At 41.2% G+C, this 20,976-nt stretch overlaps 1 protein-coding gene across 3 annotated transcripts in view; it reads right to left on the minus strand.

The window, feature by feature from the left end:
* Window positions 1-20,976, minus strand: part of LOC118389632 (contactin-4-like) — a 229,512-nt gene that overhangs the window by 39,772 nt on the left and 168,764 nt on the right. For all 3 annotated transcript variants that reach the window (XM_052526622.1, XM_052526620.1, XM_052526621.1), the window contains exons 10-11: window positions 14,437-14,566; window positions 12,714-12,864 (exon numbers count right to left, since the gene is read on the minus strand). In XM_052526622.1, the coding sequence (XP_052382582.1) occupies window positions 12,714-12,864; window positions 14,437-14,566 (281 nt within the window). The remainder of the gene's footprint in view (window positions 1-12,713; window positions 12,865-14,436; window positions 14,567-20,976) is intronic.

The following is a 20,976-nucleotide window of genomic DNA, read 5'->3' on the forward strand; positions in this document are numbered from 1 at the left end:
TGCCTTGAGTTCCATTACTGTGGAGACAAAACGAATGCTCCGGTTGGAACGTTATTGAATATATATGATAATAACATCCTGAATCCTGAAGATTGATTCTCTACTTAGTTTGACCAGTTTATTCGACCTGGAATATAACTTTTTGAAGTTTTGTGAACTAAACCTGCTAGCAAATGTAGCTAATTGGAGACTAGTAATGGACATTATGGAACAAAACAACGATTTATTGCGGAACTAGGATTCCTTGCACTGCATTCTGATGAAAGATCATCAAAGGTAAGGGAATATTTATGATGTAAATTTCATATTTCTTTTGACCGCCAACATGGTGGAGAAATATATTTACTTCTGAGCGCCGTCTCAGATTATTGCATGTTATGCTTTTTTCGTAACGTTTAAAAAATATATGACAGAGCGGTTGCATTAAGAACCCATGTACCTTTAATTATATGTAAAACATGTATCTTTCGTCAAAGTTATATTTCTGTTATCTGAAGCATTTCTGAACATGGCGCCAATGTAAACCGTGATTTGTGGATATAAATATGCATATTATCTAACAAAACATAAATGTATTGTGTAACATGATGTCATATAAGTGTCAACTGATGAAGATTATCAAAGGTTAGTGATTAATTTTATCTCTAATTCTGCATTTGTGACTATCTTTGGCTGGGAAAAATGGCTGTGTTACTTTTTATTATTTTCTACTCTAGTTAATTTGGTAAATATTTTCTTAACTCTTTCTTGAACTGCATTGGAGGTTAAAGGCTTGTAAGTACGTATTTCACGGTAAGGTCACCTGTTGTATTCTGCGCATGTGACAAATAAAGTTTGATTTGATTTACAGGACGCACTACACGCTTCAGCACTCAGCGGCCCCATTCTGTGAGCTTTTGTGGCCTACCACTTTGCGGCTGAGCCGTTGTTGCTCCTAGATGTTTCCACTTCACGATAACAACACTTACAGTTGACTGGGGCAGCTCTAGCAGGGCAGAAATTTGACATACTGACATGTTGGGAAGGTTGGCCTCCAATGACAGCGCCATGTTGAAAGTTACTGAGCTGTACTGCCAATGTTTGTCTATGGAGATTGCATGGCTGTGCGCAAAATTTTATACACCTTTCAGCAACAGGTGTGGCTGAAATAGCCCGAATCCACTCATTTGAAGGGGTGTCCACATACTTTTGTATACAGTATATAGTGTATTTGTTCGAGTGCCCCTGTCGCATAAGATAACTCCAAACAGGTCTTTGAAAGACTGCCTTTAATTCAGAGAGAAGAGAAAAGGGGAAAACAGAATGCCAGTACATCCAGCGGGCGGGCAGGCAGGCAGGCAGACGGTGGCCACTCATTCAGAGACAGTTGATTGTGTGGGTCTGGTGTGAGGGGCCAAATTTTTTTTCTCTCTCTCTTCCAATCCAGTGGTGACATATTGAAATGGGATATTTTTATACAGCGGTCCATTGCCTGACACGGCCCACTTATACACTCATCGGCAAGACCCTTCTCTGCGTTCTCAGCTGCTTTGTTCCAGCTGATGTCATCTAAACCGGGTCCCTGCAGGGTTGTCTGGGAGAGATAAGACCCCCCCCCAACACCCACCTCTGCTGGTTTCCTGCAGAAAAAAGGGTTGCTGCTAAGAAGATGGATTACCCAGCTGGTGACACTGGCTCCCCTCCCTCTAAAGCCACAGTGGAGCACTAACACAATTAAGCCAATTAATTTTGAACAACAAGGGGTTTTCAACCCCCCCCCCTTGATTATGCATGCTCCTGAGCAAGTGTTCCACCACATTCTGCTCACACATTATTTAGATAAAACAATGGGATTATTAATTATTCTCAAGTGCAGTAATTGTGCAAATGGTATAGTTGACCAGGGACAGACAAAGCAAGGCAGTGGTGGTCCACTCGATTACATGGTGATATGTCGTGAATTTTTGAGAGAGAGAGATTTATATTGCTGTTCATTTTTCTATTGCTTATTTCACTTTTGTTAATTATCTATTTCAAACATATGTTTCCCATGCCAATAAAGCCCTTAAATCTTAAATCGAAATTTGAGAGAGAGAGTGTGTAATGTATAATGTTCTCATAACACAAAAACTGTGCAGTTGTGCTGATGAAAATACAATGTTTTAATGTATAAAATATTTGCCTGATGTTGTAATAGCGTTCCCAGAACATATGTCTGATCTTTAAAAGGTTCCCATAATGCTTTATTGGTTTTTAGGAACATTCTGATGATAACATTGTGGGGACATCACAAAAGATAAACTGTCCAGTTGTGCAGATGATTAAACAATTTAATTTAGTGTACATTCACCTTCACTTACAAGACCGTTTTCAGAAAATGTTTTTTTTATTATGTTCATAAAACATTTCTTTAACCTCTCTAGGGTAGGGGGCAGCATTCTGAATTTTGTATGAAAAGCATGCCCAAATTAAACCGCCTGCTACTCGGGCCCAGAAGATATAATATGCATATAACTGGTAGATTTGGATAGAAATAAAGTTTCCAAAACTGTTAAAATCATGTCTGTGAGTATAACAGAACTGATTTGGCAGGAGAAATTTGGCAAGAGAAAACCATTCAGGAAGTATTTTTTTGTTGGTTTTGTGGTTCTCTCTTCAATGCCATTACAGTATCAATTGACTTAGGACTCAATTTGCAGTTCCTATGCCTTCCACTAGATGTCAGCAGTCTTTAGAAATTGTTTCAGGCTTGTATTCTTATAAATGAGGGAAGACCCGTCTGAATGAGTGGACCCTGACGTCTCACAGAGATTTTTCATGCGCAATCCTGAGAGAGTGCATTTCTTGTTTACCTTTTATATTGACAACGTTATTGTCCGGTTGAAATATTATAGACCATTTAGGCTAAAAATAACCTGAGCATTGAATATAAACATTGTTTGACATGTTTCTCTGAACTTTACGGATACAATTTAGATTTTTTTGTCTGCCTGTTTTGACTGCGTTAGAGCCTGTGGATTACTGAAGAAAACGCGTGAACAAAACGGGGGTTTTTGGATATAAAGAGACTTTATCGAACAGAACATTTATTGAGTAAATGAACGTCTTCTGAGTGCCACCATATGAAGATCAAAGGTAAGGGATTAATTTTATCTCTATTTCTGAGTTTTGTAACGCTTCTGCTTGGCTGGTTACTGTTTGTTATAATTTGTCAACTGGGCTACGTTCTTCGCTAGGTATGTTCTGGGCTAGGTATGCTTTCTCCGAAAAGCATTTAAAAAATCTGACACCGTGGTTGGATTAACAAGAAGTTAATCTTTAAACCTATGTAAAATATGTTATGTTTTCTGAATTTTTATAATGAGTATTTCTGTATTTGAATTTGGCGCTCTGCAATCTCACTGGATGTTGGCCAGATGGGACGCTAGCGTCCCACATACTATAGAGAGGTTAAGTTGTGGGAACAACAAGAGCTAATTTACAAAAACACAAAAACTGTCCAGTTGTGCTGACATGCAGATAATGTTTGTATCAGGGTGCACAAAACATTGCTTTGATGGTGCAAGAATGTTGACAGAACAGTCTTTGAGTTCTTTAAAGAATCATAGAACGTAACATTAGGTTGTGGGAACAGTGTGGGTACATTGCAAGAGATATGTTCCCAAAGCACAAAATATGCTCAGTTGTGATGACATTCATACAGCGTTTAAGTTAGGTTGAACAGAACATTCCCTTAATGTTGTAAGAATGTTTACAGAACACCTGGTCTAAGTTCTTTAAAGGTTCCCAGAACATTTACGTTTTGGGAGTTGTCTGGGATGTTGCAAGAATATTCTTGTGATATTCACATATTGTACTGAAGAGGTTGTGCATAACATTCCCACAATGTAGCACAATTTCCAAGTCAGTTTTCATAGCAGTTTAACATACTATTCCATTGAGGTTCACACAATATACATTTGACCTTGACTTGGGAGGTCCACAGAACATTTCAAGAACATTTAGAAAATTGTGTATTTAAGTTTACATAATAGTACCACAACATTTTCAGCATGCACATTTCCAGTTCCTTAAAGCATAATGCAGATTGGAATACATCCCCCACTATGTTTCTCTCCATATTTAATGGTCATTCACATTTGAGGATTGTATTGTAGGCCCACTAAAAAAGTTATATAGACAATCATTTAATTTAATTCATAGGACCTTTTAACAAAATTGTAATCATACAAACACAACCATATAAAGATATATATTTTGGGGAGCAGACAAACAAGCTCCCTTTAAATGCCTTAGAGTAAAAAATAATCTCAGATCTTGTTATGATAAGAAATCAGGTCTGGGCCATGGCTAGAAAAACTGACTCTGTAGCCAATTATATACTTTTAACTACGGAATGTATTCTAAATGTACACCAGTCAAGTTTCAGAACACGCCAAAGCACCATCTCCACTACTTCTTTGGTTTTAAATGATGGTCTAAATGATGACCCAAACACAGTGTGTATTTTCTGGACATAACAAAGGGTGTCCCACAGGGATGGATTCTTGGTCTGGTTCATTTCACTATTTACATGAACAATATTGGTTTATCTGTAAAAAAAGAAAGATGCTATTTCCCCCACAGCTGACCAGGCTCTGTCAGTGCTGCCAGGCTCTGTCAGTGCTCTGTCAGTGCTTCAGTCTGACTTTAATGCCCTGCAGAAAGCCTTTGTTGAACTGGAATTAGTACTTAATGCAGGTAAAATCCAAGTGTATGTTATTTTCCAAATCACTTAAAAATGTATCTGATGATTTATGCCTACGTACTTTGGATGGGGCCCTCATTGATTGGTGTCCCTGCCTATTACTATCTGGGCATCTGGATTGCTGAAAAAAACATATACTTTAAAAAGCATGTTGATGCGTTAGTTAAGAAATTAAGAATTAAAATAGTATTCTACTATAGGAACAGACCCTGTCTTTCGTTAAATAGCAGAAATCAAATAATTCAGTCAACATTCATTCCGGTTATCGACTGCCACTGCATTGAAGCCATTGGACACCGTTTATCAACACGCTTTGCACTTTATTACAGCCGATAGGTTCAGGACACACCATTGCACATTGTATCAGAATGTGGGCTGGCCCTCCTTGAAGTCTGATGGATTGCTTTTGATGTATTATGTAATTGATGTGTATATAGATATGTATAGTGTAATTGATGTGTATATAGATATGTATAGTGTAATTGATGTGTATATAGAAATGTATAGTGTAATTGATGTGTATATAGATATGTATAGTGTAATTGATGTGTATATAGAAATGTATAGTGTAACTTATGTGTATATAGATATGTATTATGGAATTGTTGTTTATTGGTGTGTTCATGCAGGGCCTCTCTGCGAAAGAGACTGATCTCAGCATAACTTCATGCTTCAATAAAGGTAAAAAAAAATAATCAAAATAAATATTAACAATCTGCACGTGGGGTTGGAACATGCAATCTTCAGCCAGATCATTAACGCTCTGCACCACAAGGGGACAGCTGTGGTATTGCAGTTTTTCAGTCTATGTACATAGGGTAATATGGTCAATCAGGACACAGAACACAGTTTCTGAGTTATTACAATGCTATGTATCTTTTCAGAATGTGTATTGCATGCATTTGTATCTGTGTTTCGATTGAAATTGAGAAAGGGTCAAATTGTTTCATTATTTAGTTTGAAGGTTCTGAGTCTATATTTCAGAAGCATGCGATTACACAATAATACAACTTATTTAAATTAAAATTTATAAATATCGACCCAACTTAAATAACATTTCATAAGTCTTTCAATATGTGATGAACATTTTTAAAAAATCATAAAATGCAGTGTTACAAGTATAATCAAAATTTGGTGGTGGCTTATATTTGTCCTATTTCACACATGCACAAGTGTGTACTATACACATGTGGACTCAAACTGGTGACATTTCGGTTACTGGCCCAATGCTCTAAACACTAGTTTACCTACCAGAAATTATGGTTGGAGGATTTCGGATTTCCTGCTTATTGCCTCCTGATTCTGGGAATCTTCCGAATTCTGCAACCCTAGTCCTAATTAACCATTCATTTCCCTATCTATATAGATTGGAAACAAATGTGTAATACCACAGCTGTGGTATTGGATGTTGGATGTTTGTATGTTTGTATGATTAATTGCTACTCAAATGATCTCTGAATGATCTCTGAATGAAATTAAATGCAAGGTTTGTCTATATCATATTGTAGTGGGTCTACAATATAATCCTCAAATGAGAATTATTAATAAATATGGAGAAGAATACAAAAGGCATATATTCCGATATGTTTTAAATAACTAGAAATGTGCATGCTGAGAGTATTGTAGTAACATTAGGTCAAACTTAAATATAAAGCATGAAACCCCCCCGAGAATCTGACTGCCGATAGGTACAGCACTTATCACAGAAGGAGGTCGTTCCTTCTCTTGCTAGAACAAAGGGTGTACGTCCCTGTAGAACGCAATGCTCAGCAACTTGACTTTGAGTCAATCAGAGAGCATGAACCTCCAAGTGGGGGAGCCGACAGGAGTGACAAGAAAATGGAAGCATCATAATTGTCATCATAATTGTTCTAACTAAAACAATAAAGCTGCATAATAACTATTTTTTCTAGAGCAATTCTTTACATATTTTATATCTTTCTAATGAGTTGTGCTTGAAGGATGTTTTTGTTAGATTTGATAATGTGCACTAGCTTATTAGTAAGCTAGCTAGCTAACGTTAGCTTGCTAACTGAGCAAGGCAGTCACACACACCCTATTCGTTTGATATGAAACGAATAGGGTGGTAAGTGCAACACAATGCACACAACATACATGCTTTACCAAGCTAGCCATCTGGCCACTGTGGCTAGTAACGTTATATTTCAATCAGAATGGATTTGTTTCCATGAAACAGCTGCCTGTGGCTGGCTTCCGAGAGTCAATGCAGTGTATTTACATTTACATTACCTAGCTAGTACAACAGCTAGCGAATGATGCTAACCATTTAGCTAATGTTAGCCAGCTTGCAAAAAAAGTAACTATGGAGCTGTATGTGATTATGGAGAGTGAATTAAATGTTTTCCTTTTCATCTTGCTAGCTAGTTATCTAGTTGTGGTCATCTGGCTAGTAGTACCATTAGCGCAGCTAGTTAGCCAACATTGACTAGGCCATAAAGAAACACACACACATGCATTACCAAACAATGTTACTGCCACCTTCTTGTATTTTAACAAGGCTGAGTGGCTGATGACATCAAGGTCTTTGCTGTGGGATCACAAAAGAGATTGACTGGCGACACTCTGTTCAGAGGTGCTAAGTACTGTTGGCAGGCAAATGTTTGACAATCCTACTGGTGTGTCTGACCTTTAACATTTTCAAAATGTTCTTGAAATATTCTGAGGACCTCAAAGACACGGTATAATTTATAATGTGTGAACATCAATGGAATATGATGTTAAACTTAAAATACATTTAGGGGAAATTGTGGAACATTGTGCAAAATTTTGGGAATGTTCGGTGCAACCTCTTACGTACAATATGTGAATATCACAAGAATATTCTTGCAACATTCCAGACAACTTTCATAACTTAATTAAATGTTCTGGGAACCTTTAAAGAACTTTGAATGTTGACAAAAACACATAGTCTAAGGGAATGTCCTGTGCAACCAAACTTTATCATTGTATGAATGTCATCACAACTGAGCATATTTTGTGCTTGTAATCTCTTGTAATGTAATCACACTGTTACCACAACCTAATTAAATGTTCTGGGAACCTTTAAAGAACTCAGAAAGGCTGTGCTGTCAACATTCTTGCAACATCAAAGGAACATTTTGTGCACCCTGATACAAACATTCTCTAAATGTCAACACAACTGGAACAATTTTGTGTTTTGGGAACCTTTCTCTCATATCTCTGTCATATCCCCACAATGTTCACGCAACCTAAAGAAATGTTGTATGAACATTTAAAGAGCATACATGTGTTCTAGGAACATTCTTGTAACATCAGGTTAATGTTTTTTGCACCCCAAAATAATCCTTGTATAATCATCTGCACAACTGAACAGTTAATATTTTGTTCCCACCAGGCCTTTTGGGAACATTTAAAAATACTAAATGTGTTCTGAGAACATTCTTGCAACATAAGGTGAATGTTTTATAAAAACATTGTCTCTCTGTTCATACTGTAGGCGCCACTGGACATTTTTCTGTGTTATGAGAACATTTGCCACAACCGAACAAATGTTCTAAATCAAATTAAAATCAAATCAAATGTATTTGTCACATACACATGGTTAGCAGATGTTAATGCGAGTGTAGTGAAATGCTTGTGCTTCTAGTTCCGACAATGCAGTAATAACCTAATCTAACCTAACAATTCCAAAACTATCACCTTATACACACAAGTGGAAAGGGGTAAAGAATATGTACATAAAGATATATGAATGAGTGATGGTACAGAACAGCATAGGCAAGATGCAGTATATGGTATTGAGTACAGTATATACATATACATATGAGATGAGTAATGTAGCATATGTAAACAAAAGTGGCATAGTTTAAAGTGGCTAGTGATACATGTATTACATAAAGATGCAGTAGATGATATAGAGTACAGTATATACATATACATATGAGATGAGTAATGTAGGGTATGTAAACATTATATTAAGTAGCATTGTTTAAAGTGGCTAGTGATATATTTTACATAAATGTCCATCAATTCCCATTATGAAAGTGGCTGGAGTTGAGTCAGTGTGTTGGCAGCAGCCACTCAATGTTAGTGGTGGCTGTTTAATAACAGTCTGATGGCCTTGAGATAGAAGCTGTTTTTCAGTCTCTCGATCCCTGCTTTAATGCACCTGTACTGACCTCGCTTTCTGGATGATAGCGGGGTGAACAGGCAGTGGCTCGGGTGGTTGTTGTCCTTGATGATCTTTATGGCCTTCCTGTGACATCGAGTGGTGTAGGTGTCCTGGAGTGCAGGTAGTTTCCCCCCGGTGATGCATTGTGCAGACCTCACTACCCCCTGGAGAGCCTTACGGTTGTGGGGGAGCAGCTGCCGTACCAGGCAGTGATACGGCCCGACAAGATTCTCTCGATTGTGCATCTGTAGAAGTTTGTGAGTGCTTTTGGTGATAAGGTGCTGCGCCTTCTTCACGACGCTGTCTGTGTGGGTGGACCAATTCAGTTTGTCCGTGATATGTACGCCGAGGAACTTAAAACTTACTACCCTCTCCACTACTGTCCCATTGATGTGGGTAGGGAGGTGCTCCCTCTGCTGTTTCCTGAAGTCCACAATCATCTCCTTTGTTTTGTTGACGTTGAGTGTGAGGTTATTTTCCTGACACCACACTCCGAGGGCCCTCACCTCCTCCCTGTAGGCCATCTCGTCGTTGTTGGTAATCAAGCCTACCACTGTAGTGTCGTCCGCAAACTTGATGATTGAGTTGTAGGCGTGCATGGCCACGCAGTTGTGGGTGAACAGGGAGTACAGGAGAGGGCTCAGAACGCACCCTTGTGGGGCCCCAGTGTTGAGGATCAGCGGGGTGGAGATGTTGTTACCTACCCTCACCACCTGGGGGCGGCCCGTCAGGAAGTCCAGTACCCAGTTGCACAGGGCGGGGTCGAGACCCAGGGTCTCGAGCTTGATGACGAGTTTGGAGGGTAATATGGTGTTAAATGCTGAGCTGTAGTCGATGAACAGCATTCTCACATAGGTATTCCTCTTGTCCAGATGGGTTAGGGCAGTGTGCAGTGTGGTTGAGATTGCATCGTCTGTGGACCTATTTGGGCGGGAAGCAAATTGGAGTGGGTCTCGGGTGTCAGGTAGGCTGGAGGTGATATGGTCCTTGACTAGTCTCTCAAAGCACTTCATGATGACGGAAGTGAGTGTTACGGGGCGGTAGTCGTTTAGCTCACTTACCTTAGCTTTCTTGGAAAGATGTTTGTTTCTGTCGGCGCGAAGCGTGAAGAAACCAGCTGGCTGCACCGATTCCGTTGTCACGCCCTGACCGTAGATTGCTTCGTATGTTTCTATTTTTAGTTTGGTCAGGGTTTGATGTGGGTGGGTATTCTATGTTGTATGTCTAGGTGTTGTGTTTCTATGTTTAGGCCTGGTATGGTTCCCAATCAGAGGCAGCTGGTTATCGTTGTCTCTGATTGAGAACCATACTTAGGCAGCCTGTTTTCCCACTATGGGTGTGGGTAGTTGTTTTCTGTATTTGTGTGTCTGCACCAGGCAGAACTGTTTCGTTTGTTCCGCCTTGTTGTTTTTTTGTTCTTGTGTTCAGTTTCTTTATTAAATTTACCATGAACATGTACCATGCTGCACCATGCTGGGAACATTTGAGTGAATGTGAAGAGAACATTCCAAAGATATTTTATTAGAAAAAAAATGTCAAACCCTAATTTCAATTTAATGGGAATCTTAGCTAATGTTCTGGGAATGTTCCCAGTTTGCTGGGTCAACATATTCTATGCCTCACACATACTGTATTTTCCGTACCGTGAAAAGTAACATGGGAGGGTTCCACCTATTGACAATGCATCCTGACAAGATTTTATCCTGCACAATACAACCTGGGACAGACACGAGCAAACTTGTGACCTGCACATTTTTCTTTTTAATTACCTCCGTGTCAAAAGCACACCAGGTGGTCTGCGCTGAATACCATTTACAAAGTAAAAGCATGACAATTTACTTTTCAAGTTCAAAAAGTCCCAGGACTCCACTAGAATACAGATCTAGAGATATTGTAATATAATTTCCTCCATGACTAGCACAATATTTTGAAAGATTGTGTTTATGACATTAAGGGCACTGGTCCAGGTTTAATAATCCACATTTGCCTTGGTTTCCAGCAATTCCCTATCAGAACATTAAAATACCATACAGTATGTGAGTTCAGGTAGGCGTCAGCGCTACAGCAAACGAACAGTATATCTCAACTGTCTATCTACTTGTAACAAGCTCATAGTTACACAAAGGGAAACAAACAAGGACCGACAAACCAGCAGGGAAGAACAGGGGAACATGGCAACATCCATCCATTCAAGCCTAATAGAGCCACTGATATTGAATTAATCATCCCATGGAAACATATACTGTACCAGTGTCACAGTGGTGCAAAATACCAAATCAATCAACAACAAAACTCTCCGTTCCAAACATATCCATACACTACAAGCAGGACATTAAATCAAAATGATCAGTTACTGTAGCTCAGGGAATATCTGTGTTAGAAACCATGAAAAAGGAAAAGCATAGTCTATCGCTATCGAAACAGTTCTATCAGGATTCAAACTGTCAGTTTAACAGGGGATGACAAAACAGTAGAATAGAAAAATACATATTTTATTAATAAAACTTGATGCGTTTCAGCATTTCAGCCTTGATCCGTCAGCTTGGGAGACAGCATCATGTACGTAGGTACACAGTGTAGCTGAAGGGCACCAGCAGAGTAACCACTATGCAAATGCAGGATTCTTTGTTTGACAAGCAACAACACCTCTTTGTGTATATGTAAACCATGACGAGTCGTACCAGACACTGTGCACACAGTCCTGCTGCCAGAGTCGTGCCACCAAAGTGGTGTAGCAGCTGTGTCACCGAATGGGTCACCCCTGTCTGGATCAGCACTGTCTGACTGACCCCTGACGCCACCCAGCCACACCCCTCACCCACACACACACACAGCTCTCCTGTCACTGTTAGCAGTAGGCTGGCTTAACAATTTTGCTCAGAAAAGCGTGGATATATGTCAGCAGACAGTGGCTGGTATGGTCGCCCACACCCTCCCACAGAGGGCGAAAAGTGCTTGATTAGCACCCAGACTCTGCACAGCGAGTGGCATGTCGGGTGACTCCAAGTACTGGCCAAACCAATTTTACTTTCAGTCCTCACATTGGTTTGTTTGTGCAGATGTCTAAAGTGTGATTAAACCAGGAGTTATGTGTCTGGGATATGACTGGAATGAGTGGGAACCTTTACTGAATATAGGCCTATAGGAATCTACATCGAATGCAGGTACTGTAGGTAAACAGACAGATATGATACTTCATATATTTCTCCAGATGCACTTTCAACCCAAAGCTGGAGATAAATGTTAACAGTCAGAGAGATTCTGTAACAGTGAGGAATAGAATCAATATGACCAGAGAAATAATATCAAGTTACAAAGCCTGACCATACAATAATCATAGCCAGGGGTGTCTGGCATTAGCTCTTTATCAATACTACAACAACCGTTCCTCCAGGGTACCATACCTGAACAAATCCTACAACAACAGTTCCTCCAGGGTACCATACCTGAACAAATCCTACAACAACCGTTCCTCCAGGGTACCATACCTGAACAAATCCTACAACAACAGTTCCTCCAGGGTACCATACCTGAACAAATCCTACAACAACAGTTCCTCCAGGGTACCATACCTGAACAAATCCTACAACAACAGTTCCTCCAGGGTACCATACCTGAACAAATTCTACAACAACAGTTCCTCCAGGGTACCATACCTGAACAAATCCTACAACAACCGTTCCTCCAGGATACCATACCTGAACAAATCCTACAACAACCGTTCCTCCAGGGTACCATACCTGAACAAATCCTACAACAACCCCAGTGCTTAGGAAAATCAACCCCTCCACAGAGAGAGCGATCAGACAATAAAGAGAGAGATTGTTACATTACCTGTGGCTCTCTCGAAGAGCCTCGCTGCCCTTCCTCCAGGAGATCACGCCCCAGGGGGACATCTTGGGCCGGCACTCGATCAGCACGTCTCCTCCCTCCTTCACCATGGTGGGGCTCCTCAGCTGGTTCTGGGAGAAATCTGGGGCAACAGCTGAAACAAGACATGCATGTTAAAAACCCTTCGCTGCCCTTTTACTTTCCTATATCTAACTTTCAACATGCATTACATGAGCGTAAAGCCATGAGTTTATCACATGAACTGAACTAGGAAAACCTCAGGGCCTTAGTATAGTGGGCCCAGAGTCGTTCCCGGTGATGTCGCGTTGTCCCCCCAAAAATATATATATTCAGCAAGGGAAAATGACACTCCCGATTGGCAAGGCCTGGAGATAGTCATTGGGAGTATTTAAATTGAATTTCCTTGACTCCTCATGTCCTCTCTCCTTGCCAACTTCTTAAAACCAATTGGAGGAGAAGGTCAGAAGGGAGGGACCTCTGTCTTTATCAGCCAACAGGTTTCAACCATGTACACCTCAACATTCCTGTACTTCATATACAGTATAACCACGTACAGGTGAGGTGAGGAGAGAGGACATGAGGAGCCAAGCAAATGCAAGTGAGATTCTCCCATTGCCATTGGCCATAGCTAGAGGAGGTCTCAGCCAGGGTAGAAAAGGATAAAAGAGATATATAACCTCTCCACTCCAGCATGTAAGGAATAGAAAAGGCAGATACTGAAAATGCACAAAACTAAAATAATAATGAAATTGAATGTTATCTGTATAACCCCTAAATGGTTTAATAACAGTAGCATGGATAAATCATGGATATTTTAAACACATCCTCACATGACTGCTGTGTACTTCAAAGTGAGGCATGTACTGTGTGTGTGATGTTGAGCAGAAATGTCAGGGAAGGTAGGAGACTGCTACACTGCACTCATTAATTAACGGAATCATTTTCTCTGCAAAGAAAAACAAAGAAAAAATGTCATGTCCTTCAGTTTTTCAGCTCGATTTAGTTCTACCATGATCATTTCCTTTTCACTCCTGGATCATCCCTCCCTGTGCTTTTATAAAGCACTTCAATTAGTGCATTTCTGCCAGGGTCTGTCAATTATATTTTTTACCTCCTCCAAGTTCAATTTAACCTGGGCTCATTGGCTGTGTTTGATCTAATTTCAATCAATGACAAAACAATGTTCAAGCTTCATGGGAGATGGGTTGGGGAGTGAGAGCTGGAGGCCATCCCTGACATGACTCACAGGGTAGAAGGGTGGGACTGGGGAGAGTGGCATGGTCATACATCAATAGCACTCCAGTGCATTCATCCTGTAATTTATGGTTTTTAATTAGGGGGAAATCACAGAGATGCTGGAGGTCACACTACAGTGGTAGGGAATGGAAAACAAATGTCGCAAATAACACTAAAACATGCACACGACAAACAAACGTGCATACTGTACTACATTCTTTGGAAAAAAAGGTGCTACCTTCATATGTCCCCACAGGAGAACCCTTTGAAGAACCCTTTTTGGTTGCCAGGTAGAACCCTTTCTTGAACCCTTGGAACCAAAAAGGGTTCAACCTGGAACCAAAAAGGGTTCTCCTATGGAGACAGCCGAAGAACCCCTTTGGATCACTATTTCCTAAGAGTGTACATAAAATATATTCAGTCAGGCAGGCAGGCACACCAACACACATCCAGTCTTGTATTGCCTTACCAATGACTCTGAGCTCTGCATTGGAGTATACCTCCCCATGTTTGTTTCCAGCCACACATTGATACATTCCAATGTCGGACAGTGTCAGCCGGCTGATTGACAACGCTCCATTGGCAACTTGTATGCGCTCCTATAAACAGAGAGACAGAGACATGCCCTTTGATATACCTTATTCTGATTGCTAATTTGCATAAAAGCATGCAGCCAATGTGCCAGTGAATTATAGTGTGGCAGTGACGGACGTGGCAATGAATCTAGGTTTTCATCACTAATGGAGGGAAAGGGCAGGGTGGAAGGAGGCAGGCTACCAGAAAATGACCCTAATCAATCTGCATGTTTATGAGAGTGATATAAAACCATTCCCAATGTATATCACTGGCTTCACCACTGGGCCAGTTTCCCCTTCAGCACAAGGACTGGATGTGAGGAATAGGAATCTTAACATCAGAGCTATACAGTATTGTGAAAATTGGTTTCCTGATAGGTATTCCCTATACATACTAAGTACTGTACGCTGTTATGTACACTTCAGATCACACACTGTACTGGGCCACCGTTGCCCCCGTGGTGAAGATATACTTCTGTTGTGACTAGCCCATCAAAATAGACAGGCTTATTAGCCCAGATGGGCTTAATGCACTCAAACCCAGACACTTAGCTACTTTATCTTCAAGGTAGGTTTACATTCATGAACTTAAGTACAAATATATATCTTTATTACGAGAACGGCATAAAACCGACAACAGTTTTTAGGGAAGGAATTTTGGCAGAGCACTTTGTGACATTTCTACAGAGTTCTGCCTTCTGCCCTTCATCTCCCCTGTTTTCCAGAGGCTCACCCTTAATGTCATTAGAGCACATTTCCATAGGGGTGTCGACTCGGCTCAGCTTAGGTTTGGCACAGCCGTGACTCCAGGCAGTCTGACGGGATTAAGGTACTGTCATATGAAAAGAGGAGCTGTCCTCATTGAAACATCAGTAGCTAAGCCCGTGTTTGAGCAGGTTGCGTTGTGAATTCCCATAATGCTCAGTGGCTCATAGCTCGTCGGATGCACCATGGTAAACGTGCCTGCTGGCAAGAGTGGCAGAATGGTGGTGGCGTAAATCAGTCAGTGCGTAGAAATCACTCTGTTTACGGGCTGCTATTAATTAAGCATGACGTTCCTCTTACATCAGCAGTTTTCCATGCCGGGACCTTGGGGGACCATCTGCATGCCTTATGCTGAATGGAAGTGATTGGCAATGTTATTGCCAACGCAACCAGGTTTCTTCATTTTATATAGGACAGTATAAACAACAAGCCACTTGTTTCAATTAATGTCACAAACAAATTAATGTAATGGTTGTTTTTGAGATACCTTGATTTTCTTGTTTTTGATTATCGTCCCTCTCGGCAGGTATGAGAAATGCATTAACATTATTGACAGTATCTATCATAACTATTCATAGTCTACTGTGTACCCATGCACTTTAGCTCCGGACAAAACTTGACAACGGACAAAAAGTTATTTGCAAAAATGAAGGTAATATCATAAGCCATTGCAGTCAGCTCCTATGTCCAAATGAGCAGAACAAGCAGAAAAGGTCCATATTGATTTACTGTAATGAATCACACCAAATGGTATATCCTCCCCTTTCCTGCCCTCCCTCCATGAATGACCTTTAGTTATCAGATTGATGAAGCTGCACTGGTTGCTGGTGACATTTAAAACAATGTAACACTTCTGCTTGATTAATCTAATTATCCAAGTGCATTACTAATCCTCCCATTTATGTCCATATTAAGGAAACCCTAGTCCATGAGAATGAACACATCGATGTGTCTCACCTTTTATAACAGATACACTCAGAGGCTTCAGATAAACTCAGAGGCATCAGATACAGATGGTCCCCAAATCTGTACATTTGAACTAGTGTTGGAATTATATGTTACACTCTTTGGAAAAAAGGTGCTATCTAGAACCTTAAAGTGTTCTTCGGCCGTCCCCATAGGAGAACCCTTTGAAGAACCCTTTTTAGTTCATATCAAATCAAATCAAATTTTATTTGTCACATACACATGATTAGCAGATGTTAATGCGAGTGTAGCGAAATGCTTGTGCTTCTAGTTCCGACAATGCGGTAATAACCAACGAGTAATCAAGCTAACAATTCCAAAACTACTACCTTATACACACAAGTGTGAAGGGATAAAGAATATGTACATAAAGATATATGAATGAGTGATGGTACAGAGCGGCATAGGCAAGATGCAGTAGATGGTATCGAGTACAGTATATACATATGAGATGAGTATGTAAACAAAGTGGCATAGTTTAAAGTGGCTAGTGATACACGTATTACATAAAGATGCAGTAGATGATATACAGTACAGTATATACGTATACATATGAGATAAATAATGTAGGGTATGTAAACATTATATTAAGTAGCATTGTTTAAAGTGGCTAGTTATATATTTTACATGAATTCCCATCAATTCCCATTATTAAAGTGGCTGGAGTTGAGTCAGCAGCAACCACTCAATGTTAGTGGTGGCTGTTTAACAGTCTGATGGCCTTGAGATAGAAGCTGTTTTTCAGTCTCTCGGTCCCAGCTTTGATGCACCTGTACTGACCTCGCCTTCTGGATGATAGCGGGGTGAACAGGCAGTGGCTTGGGTGGTTGTTGTCCTTGATGATCTTTATGGCCTTCCTGTGACATCGAGTGGTGTAGGTGTCCTGGAGGGCAGGTAGTTTGCCCCCCGTGATGCGTTGTGCAGACCTCACTACCCTCTGGAGAGCCTTACGGTTGTGGGCGGAGCAGTTGCCGTACCAGGTGGTGATACAGCCCGACAGGATGCTCTCGATTGTGCATCTGTAGAAGTTTGTGAGTGCTTTTGGTGACAAGCCAAATTTCTTCAGCCTCCTGAAGTTGAAGAGGCGCTGCTGCGGCTTCTTCACGATGCTGTCTGTGTGGTTGGACCAATTCAGTTTGGTCCTTCTCCACTACTCCACTACTGTTCCATCGATGTGGATAGGGGGGTGTTCCCTGTTTCCTGAAGTCCACAATAATCTCCTTAGTTTTGTTGACGTTGAGTGTGAGGTTATTTTCCTGACACCACACTCCGAGGGCCCTCACCTCCTCCCTGTAGGCCGTTTCGTCGTTGTTGGTAATCAAGTCTACCACTGTTGTGTCGTCCGCAAACTTGATGATTGAGTTGGAGGCGTGCGTGGCCACGCAGTCGTGGGTGTACAGGGAGTACAGTAGAGGGCTCAGAACGCACCCTTGTGGGGCCCCAGTGTTGAGGATCAGCGGGGTGGAGATGTTGTTACCTACCCTCACCACCTGGGGGCGGGCTTTCAGGAAGTCCAGTACCCAGTTGCACAGGGCGGGGTGGAGACCCAGGGTCTCAAGCTTGATGATGATTTTGGAGGGTACTATGGTGTTGAATGCAGAGCTGTAGTCGATGAACAGCATTCTCACATAGGTATTTCTCTTGTCCAGATGGGTTAGGGCAGTGTGCAGTGTGGTTGAGATTGCATCGTCTGTGGACCTAAGTGAAGTGAGTGCTACGGGGCGGGGCGGTAGTCGTTTAGCTCAGTTACCTTAGCTTTCTTGGGAACAGGAACAATGGTGGCCCTCTTGAAGCATGTGGGAACAGCAGACTGGGATAGGGATTGATTGAATATGTCCGTAAACACACCAGCCAGCTGGTCTGCGCATGCTCTGAGGGCGCGGCTGGGGATGCCGTCTGGGTCTGCAGTCTTGCGAGGGTTAACACGTTTAAATGTTTTACTCACCTCGGCTGCAGTGAAGGAGAGTCCGCATGTTTTGGTTGCGGGCCGTGTCAGTGGCACTGTATTGTCCTCAAAGCGGGCAAAAAAGTTATTTAGTCTGCCTGGGAGCAAGACATCCTTGTCCGTGACTGGGCTGGTTTTCTTTTTGTAATCCGTGATTGACTGTAGACCCGGCCACATACCTCTTGTGTCTGAGCCGTTGAATTATGATTCTACTTTGTCTCTATACTGACACTTAGCTTGTTTGATTGCCTTGCGGAGGGAATAGCTACACTGTTTGTATTTGGTCATGTTTCCGGTCACCTTGCCCTAATTAAAAGCAGTGGTTCGCGCTTTCAGTTTCACGCGAATGCTGCCATCAATCCACGGTTTCTGGTTTGGGAATGTTTTAATCATTGCTATGGGAACGACATCTTCAACGCACGTTCTAATGAACTCGCTCACCGAATCAGCGTATTTGTCAATGTTGTTTGTTTGACGCAATACGAAACATATCCCAGTCCACGTGATGGAAGCAGTCTTGGAGCGTGGAATCAGATTGGTCGGACTAGCGTTGAACAGACCTCAGCGTGGGAGCTTCTTGTTTTAGCTTCTGTCTGTAGGCAGGGAGCAACAAAATGGAGTCGTGGTCAGCTTTTCCGAAAGGAGGGCGGGGGAGGGCCTTATATGAATCGCAGAAGTTAGAATAGCAATGATCCAAGGTTTTACCAGCCCTGGTTGCGCAATCGATATGCTGATACAATTTAGGGAGTCTTGTTTTCAGATTAGCCTTGTTAAAATCCCCAGCTACAATGAATGCAGCCTCAGGATATGTGGATTCCAGTTTGCAGAGTCAAATAAAGTTTGTTCAGAGTCATCGATGTGTCTGCTTGGGGGGGAATATATACGGCTGTGATTATAATCGAAGAGAATTCCCTTGGTAGATAATGCGGTCAACATTTGATTGTGAGGAATTCTAAATCAGGTGAACAGAAGGACTTGAGTTCCTGTATGTTGTTGTGACCACACCACGTCTCGTTAACCATAAAGCATACGCAGGTTGAACCCCTTTGGTTCCAGGTTGAATCCTTTAGGGTTCCATGTTGAACCCTTTCTACAGAGGGTTGAACATTGTACACAAAAGGGTTCTCCTATGGGGACAGCCGAAGAACCCTATTGTAACCCTTTTTTCTAAAAGTGTATGGAAATAAAAAACAACTTTGAGTAAAACAATCCCTCAAACAGATGGGGGTAAATTTGATCTAATCCTTTCTTTCAACAAGCGATAGAACAATGCAAACCATTTCAGTAGACCTTGTAAAGGTTTTTAATAAAATGTGATGCAATGACTAGACAGATTGTTAATTATGCACAGCTGAAGGCAACCCTAATCGGGCTTTATGGGCAAAGGAGAGAGACAGAGCCTGCTGCTGCTGTTTGGAGCACTGCCTCTGGTAACAATAAAACAGGCCTGCGTCTCACATTTCTCCTGCATATATAACATCGACGGAATGATCGATACCCTCTGTTTTGTTTGTGACCATTTTGCATAATGAAGAAAATTTACATAAAGTCTGTTTACTTTTTAGTCCAAGCTGTGCCTGAGTGCTCACCATCAATCTCCAGCAAATATACTGGCCACGTACTGTAGCACAGGGGACCTATCGCACTCCCATTCAGGTATATTGAATCATATTTCCACAAAGCCGTAATAGATACTCCACTCTGACCCTGCACTTTTATAAGCTGAACAAATAACCTTGCAGTTGCAGTCTACACTGTACAGTATCTACTGTAGGTGTTCAGCTCTCATTATTGTGTTCATTATGGGTAATCTGAGAGAGGCACGTGGCTATAGTACAGTAGGTATAGGATGCACAATAGTCAATGTGTTTTTATAAAATGGGTTGTTTGGATCCTGGATGCTGATTGGTTGATAGCAGGGAGTCACAATCACAATGCCTGTCGTGGAAATTCTTACACAGGGACACTCAAAGTTTAAATAAATCATTGTTTACTTGTCAGCGAGCTGGAGAGGTTCCAACCAACTCAATGCACCATAGTACACATGTCAATCAGGAGCTCTGCTTGGGCAGACCCAGCAGTTGTCTTATATACAGCTATACACAAACAAGTTATATTTGCATGATTTAGCATAATTAATTAATCATTACCGTTTTGTTTCATTCATGTGACCAACCAATACTGTTTCATAATGTGACAGACCAACACCTCACGAGGCTTCTCCTCTCTAAGCTGAGACCTTGAAACTGAGATATCTTTAATTTGTTCTCAAAACATGGTTTGGCTGGGCGTATTGCCAAATTGTAGCTACTGATAAGAGGAGGATTTGTTCAGTCAACCACCTCCATGAGCACAGCAATTGGTTTATAGAACAGCACATGAATAGAAGACAGAAATCAGTTATAAGAAAAGCACAAACATAAACATGTCCCTTACATGCCCATGAACAGTTCCATTAGATGTATCAATGTGCATCCACTGTCAAACAGACCAGCCAGTCAGTTTACTGTATAAACTTAATCTCCCCTGGAAAAAAACGTCTAGACATATTTCCCCAAGCTACTAGCCTGCATTTGGTTTGTTAGAGTGAGGGTTAATATAAGCTGTGTGCCTATCCAATCTTGTTTTTGCGATCTCCACTGTGCCATGCATTTGAACGTGGCAATACTGACAGCTTCTCTGATCCAGGCAAATTCATTTATCAGGATCATTATAATGGATATATCCAAAGAATTGGCTATAGAAACAAAGGTAAAAC

This window comes from Oncorhynchus keta, chromosome 10 (genome assembly GCF_023373465.1).
Source record: "Oncorhynchus keta strain PuntledgeMale-10-30-2019 chromosome 10, Oket_V2, whole genome shotgun sequence".
Taxonomy (NCBI): domain Eukaryota; kingdom Metazoa; phylum Chordata; class Actinopteri; order Salmoniformes; family Salmonidae; genus Oncorhynchus; species Oncorhynchus keta.